Below are 18,084 nucleotides of genomic sequence, written 5' to 3'. Positions count from 1 at the left end.
CTGACAATACTCTGAAGCACTTCATTTGTCTGCCAGCTTGCTTTTGTGGTATTGATGGCCGAACTCAAGACCCTACGCATGCTCCTCTACAGAGCAATGTCCTTGGTCTCAAGCAAGTCTTGCTACAACTGAATGAAAGTGCTTGGTATTGCTCCTCCCCCACGGAGAGTGTTCAGTGATAGCTTACTCTTGTCATTTACTCATGCACCTAGAACTGCTTGAATATGTAATATAAAAATCTGGTCTCCTGGAACTTTACAGCACTATCTAATTGTCGCTGAGGACAGTAATGCCTATTCCCAACCACACAGCCTGACTAACAGAGGCTGACTTTATTTTGGGGAGGCATAAACCAAGTAGAAATCTCAGGCATAGAGAGATCTTGCCTTTCTCAATCCCTGAAGAAGTATACCATACTCTTTGGTTTCTTGATTGTACATCTTTCACCAGTGAAAACATTTCAATTGAAATATCCATAATATATGATATATTTGTAGTGTATATACCTATAGATTACATACATGTATTATCATAATAGGATATCTGTATTTTGATACAGGGTATTAAAATAGAGATGTAAAGGAGATATAAAAATTGAGTAACAATAGAACTTCCATGCCATTTTTCCCACCCTAGTGAACTCTCTGATAAACAGCCCACTGGCAGAATAGACAGCTTGCTTGCAGAAGGTAAAATGGATGACAGAGTCTCCAGTGATGGACCACTGAGTGCATTGGGTCCCAATTCAGCCCCTGAGATCATCCCCATCGATCAAACTTGTCAACAGCAAACAAGCTTGACTTTTAAAGAAGGCGGCACTTCTATGACTGATGATTGAAAAGGCTTTATTTCTGATGGGACCATGGTAGATACACATTTTCCCCTAATGAGAAGAGACTGTCGATGGTACTGAAGTATAAGGGATGTGACAGGAAAGCAGCAGTGTATGACTGAAGCGTGTCAGAAGTCTGGTAAGGAGGAGGTGGCGACACTCAGTGCCATCGCACGGGTCAGCAGTCGTCAGCGCAGCCCTTGGCACACATGGAAGCTACGACTTGTGGTAGTAACAAGTGCTACAGTGGCAGTCCGTGTGGTTCTCCACTCTGGCGTTTCCCATCACTGTGGCCTAAAGGGCAAAGAAACAGGTGGGTGGGTAGGTAGACAGTCACAAACTACAAACTGGCAAGTAAAATAGCAGCCAGTGTAACTTAATAAATGTTTGGTATTTTCCTTGTTCACTTTCAGGGGATAGATTCACTCTAACAGTGAGATTTCCACTGCAAAATAAGCTATGCTTTTAAAAAATTGCTTTTATTTAGCTTTGGTCTCTGTCTCTGTCTCTCTGTCTCTGTCTCTCTGTCTCTCTCTGTCTGTCTCTCTCTCTCTGCCTCTCTCTCTCTCTCTCTCTCTCAGCATTTCTTAAGCAAACTATATCCTCTATCCTTTAAAAAAATTACTTATGGGGCTGGAGAGATGGCTCAGTGGTTAAGAGCACTGACTGCTCTTCCAGAGGTCCTGAGTTCAAATCCCAGTAACAACATGGTGGCTCACAACCATCTGTAATGGGATCCGATGCCCTCTTCTGGTGTGGCTGAAGACAGTGACAGTGTACTCATATATAATAAATAAATAAATCTTAAAAAAATACTTATTAACTTGATATCACATACACACACACACACACTCACACAACTCACTCACACCACTCACACATTCACACACTCACATACTCACACCACTCACACCACTCACACATTCACACCCCTCTTAAGATCAAAAGCTCATGTTCCAACCTAGCTAACTTAGATCACTGTAAAAACCAGGTGGGCCTTTTCTGTCGGGGGAGGGGATGGAAGGGAAGGGAGGTCCAACTCAGACTACCCTCCATCTCACCAGCTCCAGCCATAGGTAACTCCATGCTTCGTGCTACGTTTTTTAAATCATTTTAAATTTTATTGAATGTGTAAGCACTGTGCTGCACATACATCTGCAGGCCAGAAGAGGCAGAAGAACCCTTTACAGATGGTTGAAAACCACCACGTGGTTGCTGGGAATTGAACTCAGGACCTCTAGAAGAGCAGTGAGTGCTGTCAACCTCTGAGCCGGGTCCCTGTTATCATTTTCTAACCTCCTTTTATGCACATCCACTGGCTTTTTAGACTGTAGCAACTACTGTACTCCTTACTTCCATGTCATCAACATTTTCCATTTATTTTTACTCATTTAATTAAAGAGAATAAATGCAGGTCTCGCCTGAACAAAGGAGAAACAAATACAGGTCACTAGACCACTAGGACTTGACATGCCACGAGCACACGCTGCCTCTGGATGGACTGTTAGGAAGCCCTTACCTTAGTAAATGATTTGGCCACACAGCACGTGGCCTCCGAGGTAATATTCTTTGGAACCAACATTGTCTTCTTGGACCTTGCGGGAGTCGGGTATGCCCTGGAGAAGCAACAGCCCATACACTGATAGATGGGGGCACCCAGCTTGGAGAAGTATTTGTTTTCCTTTAGTTTACATTCTGGACAACCTAGCCAGGAAACAAGACAAGGGGGAAATCACCCAGAAAGGTTTCATGTCCTGGGTACGACATGACAGATGCTTTTTGCATTGGCAATAAAAAAGGAAATAAATAGTTTTGCCTATTAATCTTCAGGTATAGAATCTCTTTTTAATTATTGTAGCTATGTTCATAGAGAAACCGTTTTTTGCATGGCTACGTAGGGAGTTCATTATAGTGATTTCTCATTCTTGAAGGACAGATAATCCCAACGCTAAGAGCATGCTTAGAGAGGACCCAAAAGCTTGACACCATAAATTCATTTGAAAAGAAGCATTTTTCCAAGGCGAATCTGGTATTTTTTCCCCATCAATACTCCAAATATTGACAGAAAACCATCCTTAGAATTAAGAAAGCTTGCAGGTCTAGACAGCCTGATCACACAAAAGGCATCTGTGCTTAGAACCTGAGATACAAACATTACCGTTTGCAAAAGAAAAACCTTAACGAGCAGCAGTTCACAATCTCAAAGCCGGTGGTTATGTCCGGCACTGTAAGAGACAGTCAAGCAGCAAAGGGAAACGGATTATATGCATGAAGCAGGTTTTTGTCTTCCTCGCTTGTTATCTTGATATGAAACTTTATCTGAGAAAGCAGTGCTAAACTCTTCTGAAATCTGGAAGCGATGTGAAAAGACAACTGAGCTGAGTAGGGACAACAACTTTTCTCCTTGTAAACCTCAGAGGCAGAACTATAGTGACCTCAGACGAACACGCTCAGGAGGCCGTCAAAGTGAACGTGGAGTACACCATTTTCACTGCATATTTTCTGAACCCGATTGAATTCTGTGCACACAGGCTACAATGTGCCTAGCTTTGTATCCAGAAGTGACTGTGTATCATGTGTGAAAGATGGTAGGAATGAATTAATGATTATTGATGTGCATCTAGAAGCAAGTCTTCCTTTTCAACACAAGCTGGGAGCTTAGTCACATACATACCCTGAATAATAAGGTCTCCATCAGGAAGAGAATGAAGAATATGCAGGACCATGGACAGCATGACCAGAATGACAGCCGCATATCTTCTGTAGCAATCCATAGCTCTCCTGCAAACTGCGCATGAAAAAAATAATAATAATAACAGTGTAATCTGAGCGTACCAGTCGTAACACAAACCAGCCGTTTTAGTGGGATAGTTCTTTTAACTGATGGTGCTGACTTTGGGCATGCTACCATCAACCAGTAAGTTTAACATTATTGCTCATCGGGGCTGGAGAGATGGCTCAGCGGGTAAGAGCACTGACTGCTCTTCCAGAGGTCCTGAGTTCAAATCCCAGCTGCCAAGCCTGCTGTGGCCCCGGTGGGGACAGAGTGACAGACAGCACCCCAGTGTGAGCCTGCGGAGTGTTAATGACTGTTGTGGGCTTAAGGCTGATTTGTATAACAATGTACATATTTTCACATTCCTCCAAGGACTGTCCTCCCTGTTAGCCTTAGTGACTCCATGAGAATTCGAAACATCCAGGAGTCGAGGGTGTGGCTAACCTCCCAGCAAACGATAAAGGCTGGGACCTTCAGGACAGCCCTTACTGGAAAGAGCTCTAAATACAGGAGACCAAGACATAAATAATTCCTCGACTATGCAAAGTATAAAAGTGCAATATGAATTATAAGGGGCTTCCTGAATGTAAAGGAACAAAGGCAGCTCCTCCGTGAGCCAGCTTGTTAGAAAGATACATAGATTGTTAGAAAGATACAAAGATTCCTGAGTTCAAGGTCATCTTAGGACACAGTTAGACAAAGGTGCGGTAGAAAAGGTCATTTGAGGTCAGGGTCCCACCCAACTAGTTTATTATCTGTGCGTACCAAAGGCAAATAGATCTCTAAATTCTTTTGCAATTTATGTTTACTGTCTCTTGACAAGCAAATGACTGGGGTCGGGGGATGTTGGTTCATCAGATAATCAGAAGGGAATCTGGATAAATGACTGGATTGATAAGTAAATTAAAAGCTGGACTTTTGGTCTGCATGAGATGAGCTAGCAGAAAGCAATAACAGTTCTTTAGATTTTTCTCTAGACAGTGCTGAGATATCTGGGAATCTCTGGAGAACACAACTCTTCAAGAATTTTTTCTTAACAGGATTTCTGACTTCATCAGAAGATCCAAAAAATTTTTATAGCAGCTTTTCTGGCTTTTCTGACTATCCAGATAGCTTTTAGAATTTTTACTAGAAGAGAGCTGTCTCAACCAGAGTTTTAGAATAGCAAGAAAAAGCTGTCTAGAGCAGAGCAGAACATACACACACACACACACACACACACACACACACACACACACACACACACACACACACATGGTTAACTACAGGAAACCATTGTTTGTTCTAAGTCAGTGATTCTTGAAGTGGAAAGACCCTAGAAAGCTTCAGTGGGTCTGTGAGGACAAAACAATTAGCAAAAATACTAATTCTCTGCATTTTTCCTTAAAGATCCTTGGTGTGATAGTGAAACAGACTGAGCAAAGCTGCCTCTCCCTAGACCAGACATTGAAAATCAAAAAATAAAATAAAATGAAAAATTAAGCAATGCCACTCTTCTCACTGAAATTGTCATGTTTCCCAGTGGCTTCAGTTCATGATACCAGCACTTTGAGGGCCCTCAAACTGAGACAAGGGGATCATCACACTTCTATGCTAGCCACTACTAAAGAGCAAATGTGTCTCCCCAAAATTAAACAAATAAAATCAGAAACCATCACAAAATAAATAAAATTAAGAAACCATCATACTACCATATGCTAACTCCCCATTTTCAGTTTTTCACTTCTGTTTTAATGTTGGCTTGTTTGTGTGTTTGTTGTTTGTTTGTTTTTTGACACAGGGTCTTGCTTTGTGGCCTACCACACACTATATATCTGAGACACACCACAAGAGTTCATCCGTCCTCCTGCTTCAGCTTCTCAAATGCTGGGATCACAGGCATGCATTACCATGACCAGCTTATTGCTGCTGTTTGAATGAACCATTTTGAAACTTCAGGAAGATTTTCACAGCCAGGCAGTGGTGGCACCCACCAGAGGCAGGGGGATCTTTGAGTCTGAGTCTAGCCTGGTCTACAGAGCAAGTTCCAGGACAGCCAGAGCTATTCAGAGAAACGCTATCTCAAAAAATACCAAACCAACCCAAAACAATAACAACAATAAAAAACTATTTGTGTGTGTGTGTGTGTGTATGTGTGTGTGTGTGTGTGTGTGTGTGTGTGTGTGTGTTGGGGAAGAACATGCCACTGTGCATAAGTGAGGGTCACAGGACAATTTGTCTGAGTTGGTTCTCTTCTGCATATGTGTCCTGTGAATCAGTCAGACTTGGGTCACCAGGCTTAACAGCAAGTGTTTTCATCAGCTCAGCCACCGTACCAGCCTCTCAAGACTTTCTAACACAACTTCAAAGCCAAGGCTATAAGTGCCACCTTCTGACAGAGTATCTTGCACTGGTCATTGCTGGTGTTACAACTGGATAGCACTGTTCACTGCTTTTCCTCTCAGCCGTATACATGCCTCCTTCTCAAACCTCGAAAGCTAGTCCTCAGGGCAGAGGCTTCCCTGGGAGGCTCAGATTGATTTCTCCAAATCCATTGCCTGAAATGTGTGGTATCCGTAGCAACAGGGTCTTACCGTCTCTTTCTAGAAGCCACCAAGGGAAACAGCAATAGCTTAAGCTGTTGAGGTGCCTCCTGAACATCACACACACACACACACACACACACACACACACACACACACACACACAAAACATATGTAAAGAGATGGATAGATAGACATATAAAAACTTGAGTTTTTGTTATTCTGTGGTTTAAGAAAGAATGCGTCACCCAATTGGCATAACAATAAGCTAGATAGCTAGATACACACACACACACACACACACACACACACACACACGTACATACATACACACAACATACATAGACAGATGGATAGGTAGATTGATATAGACTGTATGCTATTTTATGTAGCCATAAAATAATAAAATTCCTATAGCTTCTCCAAATATCCCTCCTCCTTTCCACTCCCTCTGTGCTACCCTCCTCCTTCCTCCCCTTCTATTTTTCCCATTTACCTTCACAGCAACTCTTGTTCCCCTTTCTAGTGCTCCTGCCAGCCCCGATGTCCCTCCATGGTCCCTCATTCTTTCCTGGTATTGTAATTACTCCAGGTTATATACCAAAAGACCCAGAGCTTAGCATTGAGAGCCAAGAGAAAAATTGCTGGGTCTGTGTTGTCTCATTCAGTAAGATATTTTCTAGTTCCATCTATTTACCCTCAAACTTTATTATTTCATTTTTCTTTAAAACTGAATAGGAATCCATTATGTCTCCATTGTCCGTTCACTAACTAAAGGACATTCAGGTAGCTTCCTTTTCCTGACTTTTATGAATCAAGTGGGAATGAAAACCTCTGGGCAGATCATCTATGGAGTAGGATGCTGAGTCCTTTGGCTATGTACCAAGAAGTAGTATAGCTGGGTTGTATGGTAGATTTATTTTTTTTTAATTTTTAAAGAATTCCCCACATTGTTTTCCATGGTGACCGGATCTGTTTGCGATCCCACCAACAGTGAGGGAGGAGTTCCCTTTCCCCCACATCTGAGACAGCCTTTGTTGTGGGTTGTTTTCTTGATCTTAGCCATTGTCTGGGATCAGATAAAAATCTCACAATTGCTTTAATTCACATTTCCCTAATTGCCAACAATTTTGAATGCTTTCTGTGGTCTCACTCTGTAGCCCAGCCCAGTCTGGAATACATTACACAGTCCAGACTAGGGTTGAATTCCTAGAAATTTAAGTACTGCCTCCTCTCAGGTTGCTGGGATTGCCATCACAGACTGCATTTTTCCGTGTCACAACTTGGAAGAAAAACTTAAGAATTGGAGCAGAAAAAAATAATCATTAAATCCAGTTGCAATTTATACTATGCAACTATGATCACCTGTGCTATTAAACTACGATCAATATAAATTTACACTTAGGCTTACTAATCTTAACCAATTTCGGTACTCTGAAGGAATACGCCCCCAAAATCACAGGCTCTGCTTATAAAATCCCAAACCGATCTTTACTTCACCCTCATACCCTCACCACCTGCTACTTACCACATCAAAATTGTGAATACGGTGACACACACCACTAATCCCGGCATTCCCAAGGCAAGGGCGGGAGAGTCTTTGGGTCAGAGTTCAGCCTGGTCTACCTAATCAAGTTCTAAGCTAACCAAGGCCATATAGTAAGATCGTGTCTAAATTAAATAAAACATAGATAATAGGTAAATTTAAAAGAAAGACCGTAAATCTAAGAAGATAATTATTATTTCAACTTGGTCTCTAAGACCTCCTCAGTCCATCCATTCCAGATTTTGAGCATCCCGCTCCAAGATGAAGGCTGCATTCAATGCCAAAGCCATAAGAAACTATTCCTTCCACTGTGTTCTCCTATCTCGTAATTCTCAGGGGCTGTCACAGCCAGCCAGCTAGCAGTACACATGGTTGTTCCAATCAGGTGAAAACTTTTATTGTCTGGTTGGTTTATTTGTCCGTTTGTCTTTTAAACTTTTTTATTTATGTTTTGTATATAAGTACACTGTAGCTGTCTTCCACCAGAAGAGGGCATCAGATCCCATTACAGATGGTTGTGAGCCACCATGTGGTTGCTGGGAATTGAACTCAGGACCTCTAGAAGAGCAGTCAGTGAGTTTAACCACTGAGCCAACTCTCCAGCCCTGTTTGTTTCTGACAGGCATTGTCAGGTAACCCTGCTGACTCACTATATAGTCAAAGCTAGCCTTGAACCTTCGTGATGCTCCTAGTTCAGCCTGATTACTGGAATTTAAAAAGTGCGCCACCATGCCCAATTTAAAAGCTTCTTGCCCACAAAATCATGCTCCTCTCCTCAGTCCACTCAGCAAATCGGTGCTCAGTTGAACTTTAGAATGGTACAGTAAGAATTAAAATTTGCTGTCATGCAATTCTGGTGGTGGCTCATGGCTTTAATCCCAGCACTCAGAAGGCAAAGGCAGGAGGATCTATGTGAGTTCCAGTCCTATCTGTGCTACAAAGTGAGTTCCAGGACCTCCAGGTCTGTTGCACAGAGAAATCCTGTCTCAAAAATACAAAAAAAAAAAAAAAATTGCCAACAGAAGCCAGCAAGACAGTTTAGTGGATAAAGTCACTCATCATGCAAGCCTGATTGCTAGAATTCACCTAAAGCTGGAAGAAAATCGACTCCTTAAATTACCCTCCAGCCTCCGTTTGCACGCCATAATATATGTACCCACTTACACACATCAGGCACACATACGCAATAACAGCAGTAACTATTTTAATAAAAGTGTTTTATGAGTTTATAATAGAGTAATTCACAATATAAAATAAAATAACAGCTCAGCCACGATTTTAAAAATGTTCGGTAAAATGTTTTCAGAAAATTTCACTAGAGACTTATATATACCCTGACCACATAGGTTTCTTTTCTCATGGCTATAATCGAATACTGGATAGAAATTAATTTAAGGGTTTATTTTGGCCCCAAATTTAAAGGGATGTAGTCCACCATCCAAGGAAGGCATAGTGGGGGTTGGGGTGGGATGGTCCTTAGTGCCCACCAGGAAGCAGAGAAAGAGGAATCCCAGTGTTTAGCCAAATGTGACCATTTTCTCTGTTATGTTCAGTCTAGAGAGATGGTGGCCCTTATATCTAGAGTAGATTTGTTCTCCTCAGTTAAACCTCTGTGAAAACTTCTGAACCTGCAGTGTGATTTTTTCTGGATAATACATTAATGTGTGTGTGTGTGTGTGTGTGTGTGTGTGTGTGTGTATGTGTGTGTGTGTGTATATATATATATGTGTGTGTGTGTGTATGTGTGTGTGTGTGTGTATATGTATGTATATCGTAGGCAGGATACAGTCTACTATATAGACTTTAAAAATCAACACGATTTAGAATTCTATTAAGTAATCCTAGCACTCAAGAGGCAGAGGGAGACAGATCCAGGATAGCCACAGCTACGATATGAGACTCTATCTTTTAGAAAAATCCATTAGGAATAAAACTGTAGATAACATCAGTTTCTCTCAGAAGACTAAAACATGCAAAGACCGAATAGAGAGCCTAGTGATGAGGCTGTTTAACTCCAGCTCCTCAGGAGGCTGCTGTGGAAGGTTCTGCAGTTCAGGGCTCGCTTGAAACTCTGTCTCAAGATGAAAAGTGAAGTCAGCTGCAGATACAGCTCAGTGGTAGAGACGCCCATGGCCAGCTCCTAAGAGGCTTCCACTCCACATACACTCACCACCAAATTCTTTAAAGACCAGAAATTTTCTACGGGGACTATATTACATAAATATAAGAATCTCTCGTAGCCTCTTACATTTATGCATTGCATTTTTTTAGCTGATGTAATGCCACCTTTTAAATCAAGAAGCAGCTCGTTTAAAGTGCTAAAGAGAGAGCTAGGGGTATAGGTCAGTGATAAAGCACTTACCTGATGTGCAGGAGGTCCCGGGTTCAGTCTCCAGAACTACCTGTAGCTACTCGGTAGAGAGCTTACAGAGCACTGCAGCAGTGTGGGACGTCCCAAAGGGTAAGATGGCAGTTCATGCTTGCCTGAACATTTTATTAGGTCCTGAGTTCAATCCCCAGTATTGGGGTATGAGAAGTGCTAAATGTCAAGATACGTTGGGTTTGCAAGGTTTTCACTAATGGGGGAAGGGGATGGCGTTGTGGATTATTCAGTCTCCTGATGGAGGTAGGAAGCAGAGATAGGACCTCTGGAAGCTCATAGCCAAGCTCAGCTAGCCTGGCATAGGTAGCAATGAACAGTAAAAGGCCCAAGGTTTCCCTCTGACCTTCACACTACACTGGGACATGTATGTGCCCTCACACAAAGACACACGTTAATTAATAAAAGGTTAAAAGCTGAAAATGAAAGGGCAATGGAACTCACAGAAACCTTTCAGGAGTGATAGTGATGACTGTTCTTGACATTTTAAAGTCAGTTCAAGGGACAGCCACATGGCTCAGTGAGTAAGAGAGCTTGTGGCTAAATCCTGACTTCCATCCCTAAAACCTACACAGAATTAGAAGGAGGAAACTGACTTCACATGTACCTTTGTCATGCACATGCCCAACTCGCGCACACATGCACACACACACACACACACACACGCACACACACACACACACACAGAGACAGAGACAGAGAGAAAGAGACAGAGACAGAGACAGAGAAACGGAAAGAAAGACAGACAGACAGACAGACAGATAGACTAATAATAATGATGATAGTAAATCTTTTTGAATGATCAATATTTTGAATTTTAACGCCTATTAAATCAGTGAGTTTTGCCATCTATAAAATCAGTACTCAGGAGGCTGAGGAGGAATTCAAGGACACCAGCCTGGGCTAAAGAATGAGACTTTACTAAAAAAATTTTTTTTAATTAAAGAAAATAATTTTAATTTAATTTTATTGGTGGGATGGAGTATGATCATGTGACCCAGTGTAAGACAGGAGATTAGAGGAAAATCTCTGAGCCAGTTCTTCTCTCCCAGCGAGTAGGTTCCTCGGATCCAGCTCAGGCTCTCTGGTGGTGGCAATCACTCTTATCTACTGAGCTATCTTCCTGCCTCCAAAGTAATGATGTCTTTGTTTTGTTTTGGTTCTTGGTTTTGGAAACAAGATCTCGCTATGTAGCCTGGGCTGGCCTGACCTCAGATTCACAGTTACACTCCTTTCTTTGCCACCACGTGCTGTGATGGTAAGGGTGCACAACCACAGCCAGCTCTGTGTCAAGAAATACCTTTTAAAGATTCCTTTTATTTCATGCGTGTGTGCCTCCTTGTCTCTTTGTGCACCATATACATGCAGGTGCCCTCCAAGTCCAGGAGAAGGTATCAGATCCCCTGGAAAGAGCCACCCAATGTGGGTGCTGCAAACCAAACCTGGATCCTTTGCAAGAGCGGTGGATGCTCTTCTCTGCTGAGCTACGACTCCAGCCTCTCGGGTTTAAGAGAAATCTTCAGAAATTCAAAAGATGCCTCTTCTACCTGTAATCTTAGCACTTGGGGGTTAGAGAAAAGACTGTAAGGAGTTCAAGGTTGTCTTCAGCTCCGTAGCAAGTTCCAGGCCAGTATGAACAATTTTAACTAACCTGAGTCCAAAACCAAATTCCTCTTTTCATGTAAACTATCATACTTTTGAATAGAAAGAAATGATAGTCCTTTGGAAACAAAAAGTCCTATTGAAATACAACGGCTGCTTTGCATGCCCGAGTAACTCTCATTGTGCACTAGGTCTGTCTCTCTTCATCAATACTCAAATTCCACTCGTCAATATTGAGAAAGAAGAGCAAAAGCAACCCTTTTATTATCTATTTCCAGTTTACCAGCCAATCAGTAGTTCGACTAATGCTAACATAAATATAACTACAATTGTTCCTCAGTATCTGTGAGGAGACGGTTCCAAGGGGCTCTCCCATACCAAATCCTCAGATGCTCAGTGCCTTCTATAACATGGCGTATTGGTATACAACCTCTTCCTTTGCATTTTAAAATATCTCCAGACTACTGAGAACATTTAAAAGAATGCATGTAGTATGTAGACACCTGTTCTACATCATTGCTCAAGGAATAATTGAATTGACAATTTTTTATTTGTATTTTAATTTGAGGTTGGCTGGATCCAAGAATGTGCTGTGCTCACACAAATACGCCAGTTGTAAACTAGTCGAACTTTCCAAAAGCTCATTAGAACCACCCACTCAGCCTTGGAAAGTGACTTATTATCGTCAGCAATGGCTGGCAAACATCAACAACTATTAGTTTATAGAATATTATGGAAAAGAAAACGGGAACAGTGCTCAAGTTCCAGTGGTATAATTGAAAACCCTGAAACATTTATTCAAAACATATTAGCACGTGTGGTCGTTTCACTGAACAAGCGGGCTGTTTTATCGATAGCCAACTTGTAAGGTCAGATGTGCATCGTCTAGAACTGATAATAAAATAATTTCAGCCACTTCTATAATGTCTACTTGCCCTCTACTTGCTGAAAGATGAGCAAAATGAAGGCCCTTCAAATGGTTCTTGAGAAAATATTTTAGATTTTGACAGGAGATACTTGTATCCTGGCTTCTGTTAGAAACCACCTTAGCTACATTTGACAGAGCTCCTCCCAACTCAGTCATGAGCACCATAAAGAAAATCAACCAATGCCTAATTATTTTCTTACCAAGATAGATGCAGAAAATTCCTTCCTGCGGTCGCAAGTGTTTGACTCCTTAATTAAAATCCCCCAAATGATTTCATCATATTACCTACCTCTGGATCTTTGGAAGGATGTGTTCTGGGCAGTTGATTGTCGATCTGAGGGGAACTTGGTCTCCGATTGTTCAGTGCCTGCAGTTAATAACGTCTTTTATACCAGCAGAGTAATACAAATTGCATGCTCCCACCTGCACCTAAGCCCAGGGATCAGCAGTAAATTCCACCCGGTGATTGGATGGTACTTGGTATAATTACCATGACATCAGTTTGATCTTATCACATTGCAACCCTCAGGTTAGTTTTGCTTTTAGACATTTGGAGGTAGTGGTGACCTCAAGGACAGCTTATGAAGAGAGAGAGCACTTGGCCATTTTCTACGTAATTTTATTGAGACTTGCACAAAACATTCTGAAAGTTGACACCTTTAAAAATAAACAGGATTCTAAGAGTAGCACATTTAATTAGCTAAGTGCCTGATGTTTTCATAAAGCAGGAGAAAAACATTTCAGGATTACGTTATTCCAACAGGAAACAGAAAAGTAAAACACTCGCTTCGATTTCTTAAATTTAACAGGCATCTGGATTTAATAAAGATACATGGAAAGGTATGAGGTAATCCTGAGAAGGACTGAGTAGTACTCAGTAGATATGTGTGTGTGTGTTTGTGTGTCTATCTGTGTGTGTCTCTGTGTATATGTGTGTGTCTGTGTTCTATACAGTCCCATACAGTATGTGTCTGTCTGTGTGTCTGTCTGTCTGTGTCTCTGTGTGTCTGTCTGTCTCTCTGTGTGTGTGTGTGTGTGTGTGTGTGTTTGTATCTGTGTTCTATACAGTCCCATACAGCAGCTTAAGAATTACTTTTTTAAAAAATCAACTTTTGTTAGGACCCAGAGAGATGGATCAGTAGTTCAGAGCATGTACTGCTTTTCCAGAGGACTTGATTTCACGCCAGGTTGAGAGGCTCACATGTAACTCCATCTACCTGAGGAGCCAATATCTATGACCTCCACAGAATCCCACTCTCATGTATGTGTACCCGCATGCATATACACGTACATAATTTAAAAAATAAAAATTTTAAATTTTCTGAAAAATTAAGTGACATGATTCTTTTCTCTCTTTAAAGAATCCTTTATTCTTACTTTGTTGAATGAAAGCTCTTCAAAACCTTTGACTTTATTTTTTTAAGTTATTTTATGCGTTAGTGCGTGTGTGTGTGTGTGTGTGTGTGTGTGTGTGTGTGTGTGTGTGTCACAAGTTCTATTGTGAGTATGTGGAGGCAAGTCTGCTCCTTCCACTTCATGTGGGTTCTGTGAGTTCGGGGCTCAAGCTCAGGTTCTCAGGCTTGTGAGCGGTGAGTGGTGAGCCATCACACCAGCCCAATGCTGTGATGCTTGGTGATGTTATGGAAAAGAATTTCAACTACCGTCAGTATGAAGCAAAAGTAGCTTACTAAGAAAGAATCCCATTTCTTTTTTTTTTTTTTTTAAGATTTTATTTTATGTCTGTGAGTACACTGTAGCCGTCTTCAGACACACCACAAGAGGGCATCAGATCCCATTACAGATGGTTGTGAGCCACCATGTGGGTTACTGGGAATCGAACTCAGGACCTCTGGAAGAGCAGTCAGTGCTCTTAACCACTGAGCCATCTCTCCAGCCCAAGAATCCCATTTCTAATGTCTAACTTCATATTGAGGGAAGCGCAGGGAGTAGCTTGGAAAACCTGGATCCACTTGGCTTGGCCTATACATGAATTCCCCCTCCTCTTCTCCTCCTCCTCCTTCTTAAAATTATTTGTTTATTTTATGTATACAAGTAAAATGTAGCGTTTTCAGACACACCAGAAGAGGGCATCAAATCCCATTACAGATGGTTGTGAGTCACCATGTGGTTGATGGATTTGTACTCAGGGCCTCTGGAAGAGCAGTCAGTGCTGTTAACCACTGAGCCATCACTCCAGCCCTTGTATTCCCCCTTCTAACAATGCTTTTGGCAATACAGAGTCCCTCACCTATATATACTGTACATATGCACATCTCTCCTAAGAATAGCACCCCAGGACCCCAGCCTGCACATATACCTGACTTTGAACAATTTAGTAAGTTTATATGGCTCCAGCAAGTATTAATGACACATGGACAATTCCAATTAATATATTCCCAGACACACCAAGTGTATCAGGTCTTTTCTGTTGCTGTGGTAACACAATTGACAAAAGCAACTTAAAGCAGGGAGAGTTTACTTTGTCTTACAGCTCCAGAAGAAGCAGAAGAGTACACTAGAAGTGGAGAGAGGCTGCGTGTTCTCAACACTTGCCCTCAGTGATGAACTCTCTTCAGCAGGCCTCCACATCCTCAAAGTTCCAAAACATCTCCTAACAGTATCACCAACTGAGGAAAAGGTGTTCCTAGTGTATGAGCTTAGGAAGGACATTTATCACTCAAGCAACCACAGTCTACTTCCTGCCACCAAGATCTCATGGCCGTATCACAATGAAAAATGAGTTTAGTCAAACACATTCTCAACCTTGTTCAAAAGTCCTAAGTCCAAACTTGCTTTCGAGGCCAAGCTACCTCTTACCTGTGACTGCCTAGAAAATAAAAAATTTAAAAAAAATTATATAATGTTAAGTTTGAGGTAACAAAGAAAGAGACCACTGTTCCAACTGAAGTGTCTGGACAGGCAAGCTGTACTCTGGGAAGGGCAAACGCTCTGAGGGGTTGCATCAGTTTTGACTCTAACTCGGGTGGTGACTGTGGCTTTTCCCCATTGGCTTGGGCCTCACCTGTCTTAATTCAGTTACCTAGACTGATAAGAATTGGTACACAGAAAATGAAGGAAGGGGAGAAGGATCTCTAAGCCATCAAATTCCTGGATCACAGTACTGGACTTGTGTATGAACAAAGGTTTTACAAGGTCTGGTGAGGCTGAAATATTTCCATAAAAGTTTTACAAGGTGGAGGATGTGGGTAAAAAGATTTGAATTCATTGCTCTAAATACAAGTTTCCTAGTATTTGGTAGAAAGACTTATATTTGATATTTCATACGCTGATTTCCAGGCTGCGGTTAGTTCTTGCATGTGAACGAATGCTTTTCTCTGTTTCCACATGATGTACTTTGAAGAAGTATGTAAGTTCACTGTATTAACTGATTCTAAGATAGGGAAATGAAGCAAAAAAAAAAAAAAAAAGCCAAAAGGCAAGCTAGAGCGTAAAACTCACTTCAGAGCTGTATATAGAACCCTTAAGCATGCATAGCCAAAAAGAAAGTATGAGTCTGACCATGACTTAACCTTAGGAAGGCAGGCTAGAGGGCAGCGTGTGTGTGTGTGTGTGTGTGTGTGTGTGTGTGTGTGTGTGTGTGTGTGTGTGACAGCTGTGACTTACACTTATCTGATAATGACACCAGTGTCTGCTGACTACTCAGTAATTTATATACACATGTCAGTCTGTCCCATCAACCTAGGATGGAGGGACTAACACTGCAGGAAATACAAATAAGGAATTAGGAAATGGGACCGGAAGGTTTAGTCGATCCCTGATACATAATTAAATTAATGACAGATCTGAGAGGTTTAACTCTGCTAGACTGCAGTGCCTTGAAAAAAAAAAAAAAACGAGGTCATCGGCTGGAGAGATGAGTCATCACTTAGGAGTGCTTCCTGCTCTTGCAGGTCAGGCATCTCCCTGTCAAGACTCCCGAAAATCACTGAAGGAAGACCGCAGACTCGGATTGTATGCAAAGACAAAGAGCATTTATTCTGCAGAAACATCTAGCAAGCAAGGGTTACCATTGTTTCCAAATGGCCATACCCGTTATAACAGGACTGGTTAATTGCTTCTTAGATTATAGCAGACTTCTAAAACTCAGGGCGCCTTCCAAGGGGTTACAGGAACCATTAGCTGAAGGTCGTAAAGAATATATACACTGGTGTGCTCCTTCAGCCGAGGAACCTGGGTTGTCTCTTTCGTGAAGCCTCAGCTGGGGAGACTCCTGCGCTCGCCATGGCAGGCGAGAAACCCAAGGAAGGAGTCAAGACTGGGAACAAGGACCATATTAATTTGAAGGTGGAGGGACAGGATGGTTCTGTGGTGCAGTATAAGATTAAGAGGCATACAGCGCTTGATAAACTAATAAAAGCCTGTTGTGAACAGCAGGGTTTGTCAATGAGGCAGAGCAGATTCCGGTTTGATAGTCAACCAATCAACGAAACACACACCTGCACAGTTAGAGATGGAGGATGAAGCTACACTGATGTGTTCCAGTAGCAGACGGAAGCTGTCTACTGAAAAGGGAACCGGCTACTTTACTCCAGAATTTTGTTGTGGACCAAGAGTACATTCTCGAATAGGAAGCCGCAATTTGGTCCCGCCACATCCTGACTACTGCACTATTCTTTTCTCTCTCCTTCCAGTTCCCTGTCCCCATTTCTTTATTGTCCATAAAGTAACTGGTCTGTGTGCACAAGCATATTGCTCTTTTTTCTTTTCCTTTTTAAAACTAAACGGTCCATGTTCTGTTTGGTTGACATCAGATGGAGAGGGTATGGGGGACAGTACTGGTTCTGTGACAATATCCCCCTTCTCCACTAGTGGCACGGCCATTCAACTCTTGCCTTTCTATCCCAGTAAGTTACTTTGCTCTCATTGTTTTAACAAAAGAACCCAACAGCACAAAATCCTTGCATACTTTGTTCGATTGGAGAATCTTACTGTTTTTCATTTATCATTGTAAAGCCAAGGACATTTTATGACTTTCTTTTTCACATAGCTGTTACATGTAGGGTAATCTGTCTTTAAGTAGGAATAAATTACTCCTGAACAAAATGATCCTAGATAGTTTTCCCTTCAAGCCAAGTGTCTTGTTTAAATAAACTCCTTGTATTAAAGAAAAACCAATATATACACCACAGAACGCCAGGTGCAAACACAGGAGATAAGATATTGACCGAGTTTGTCTAAACAAGACCTCAAGGACAGCTTAGTTACAGTCTAAAACTTTTCCATGGCCTTGCAAGCTAGTAACAAATGGTGAAAGCTAAGCCAGATAACTACTCCTAGTGAATATGCATGTAGGCATTCTCTGTTATAACCTCTTACCCAATTTATGGCTGGATTTATGTGTGGACCTGCCGTGAGTTTTTTTTTTTTTCCTTCCACGACGTGAACACACACTCTGAGAGTCGAACAAGTACTGAGAACAAAGGGCAGAGATAAGTCCCTCTCCCCTTTGCTCCTGAGACTTCAACTAGGAGAAGCTC

At 41.7% G+C, this 18,084-nt stretch overlaps 1 protein-coding gene and 1 pseudogene across 1 annotated transcript; one reads left to right on the top strand and one right to left on the bottom strand.

Moving 5' to 3' along the window:
- Positions 1-828: 828 nt before the first annotated feature.
- On the bottom strand, positions 829-12,948 carry Cga (glycoprotein hormones, alpha polypeptide). The gene is made up of 4 exons (NM_053918.3): positions 12,876-12,948; positions 3,507-3,620; positions 2,352-2,536; positions 829-1,126 (listed from the first exon to the last, which is right to left on the bottom strand). The coding sequence occupies exons 2-4, from the start codon at positions 3,604-3,606 to the stop codon at positions 1,049-1,051; spliced, it is 363 nt and encodes a 120-aa protein (NP_446370.3). The 5' UTR covers positions 3,607-3,620; positions 12,876-12,948; the 3' UTR covers positions 829-1,048.
- A 3,648-nt stretch (positions 12,949-16,596) lies between these two features.
- Positions 16,597-17,322, top strand: LOC108350953 (small ubiquitin-related modifier 2 pseudogene; annotated as a pseudogene).
- Positions 17,323-18,084: the final 762 nt, after the last annotated feature.

This window comes from Rattus norvegicus, chromosome 5 (assembly GCF_021556685.1).
Source record: "Rattus norvegicus strain SHRSP/BbbUtx chromosome 5, alternate assembly SHRSP_T2T, whole genome shotgun sequence".
NCBI lineage: Eukaryota > Metazoa > Chordata > Mammalia > Rodentia > Muridae > Rattus > Rattus norvegicus.
This window is presented reverse-complemented; position numbering and strand designations above follow the sequence as displayed.

What these genes read in the sequence shown, in the direction of transcription:
- Cga (NM_053918.3), bottom strand. Translation starts at nt 3,606, where the DNA reads ATGGATTGCTACAGAAGATATGCGGCTGTCATTCTGGTCATGCTGTCC. An exon ending in TGGAGACCTTATTATTCAGG is followed by an intron (nt 2,537 to 3,506) that starts GTATGTATGTGA and finishes TTTCCTGGCTAG; the next exon opens with GTTGTCCAGAATGTAAACTA. An exon ending in TGGCCAAATCATTTACTAAG is followed by an intron (nt 1,127 to 2,351) that starts GTAAGGGCTTCC and finishes TTTGCCCTTTAG; the next exon opens with GCCACAGTGATGGGAAACGC.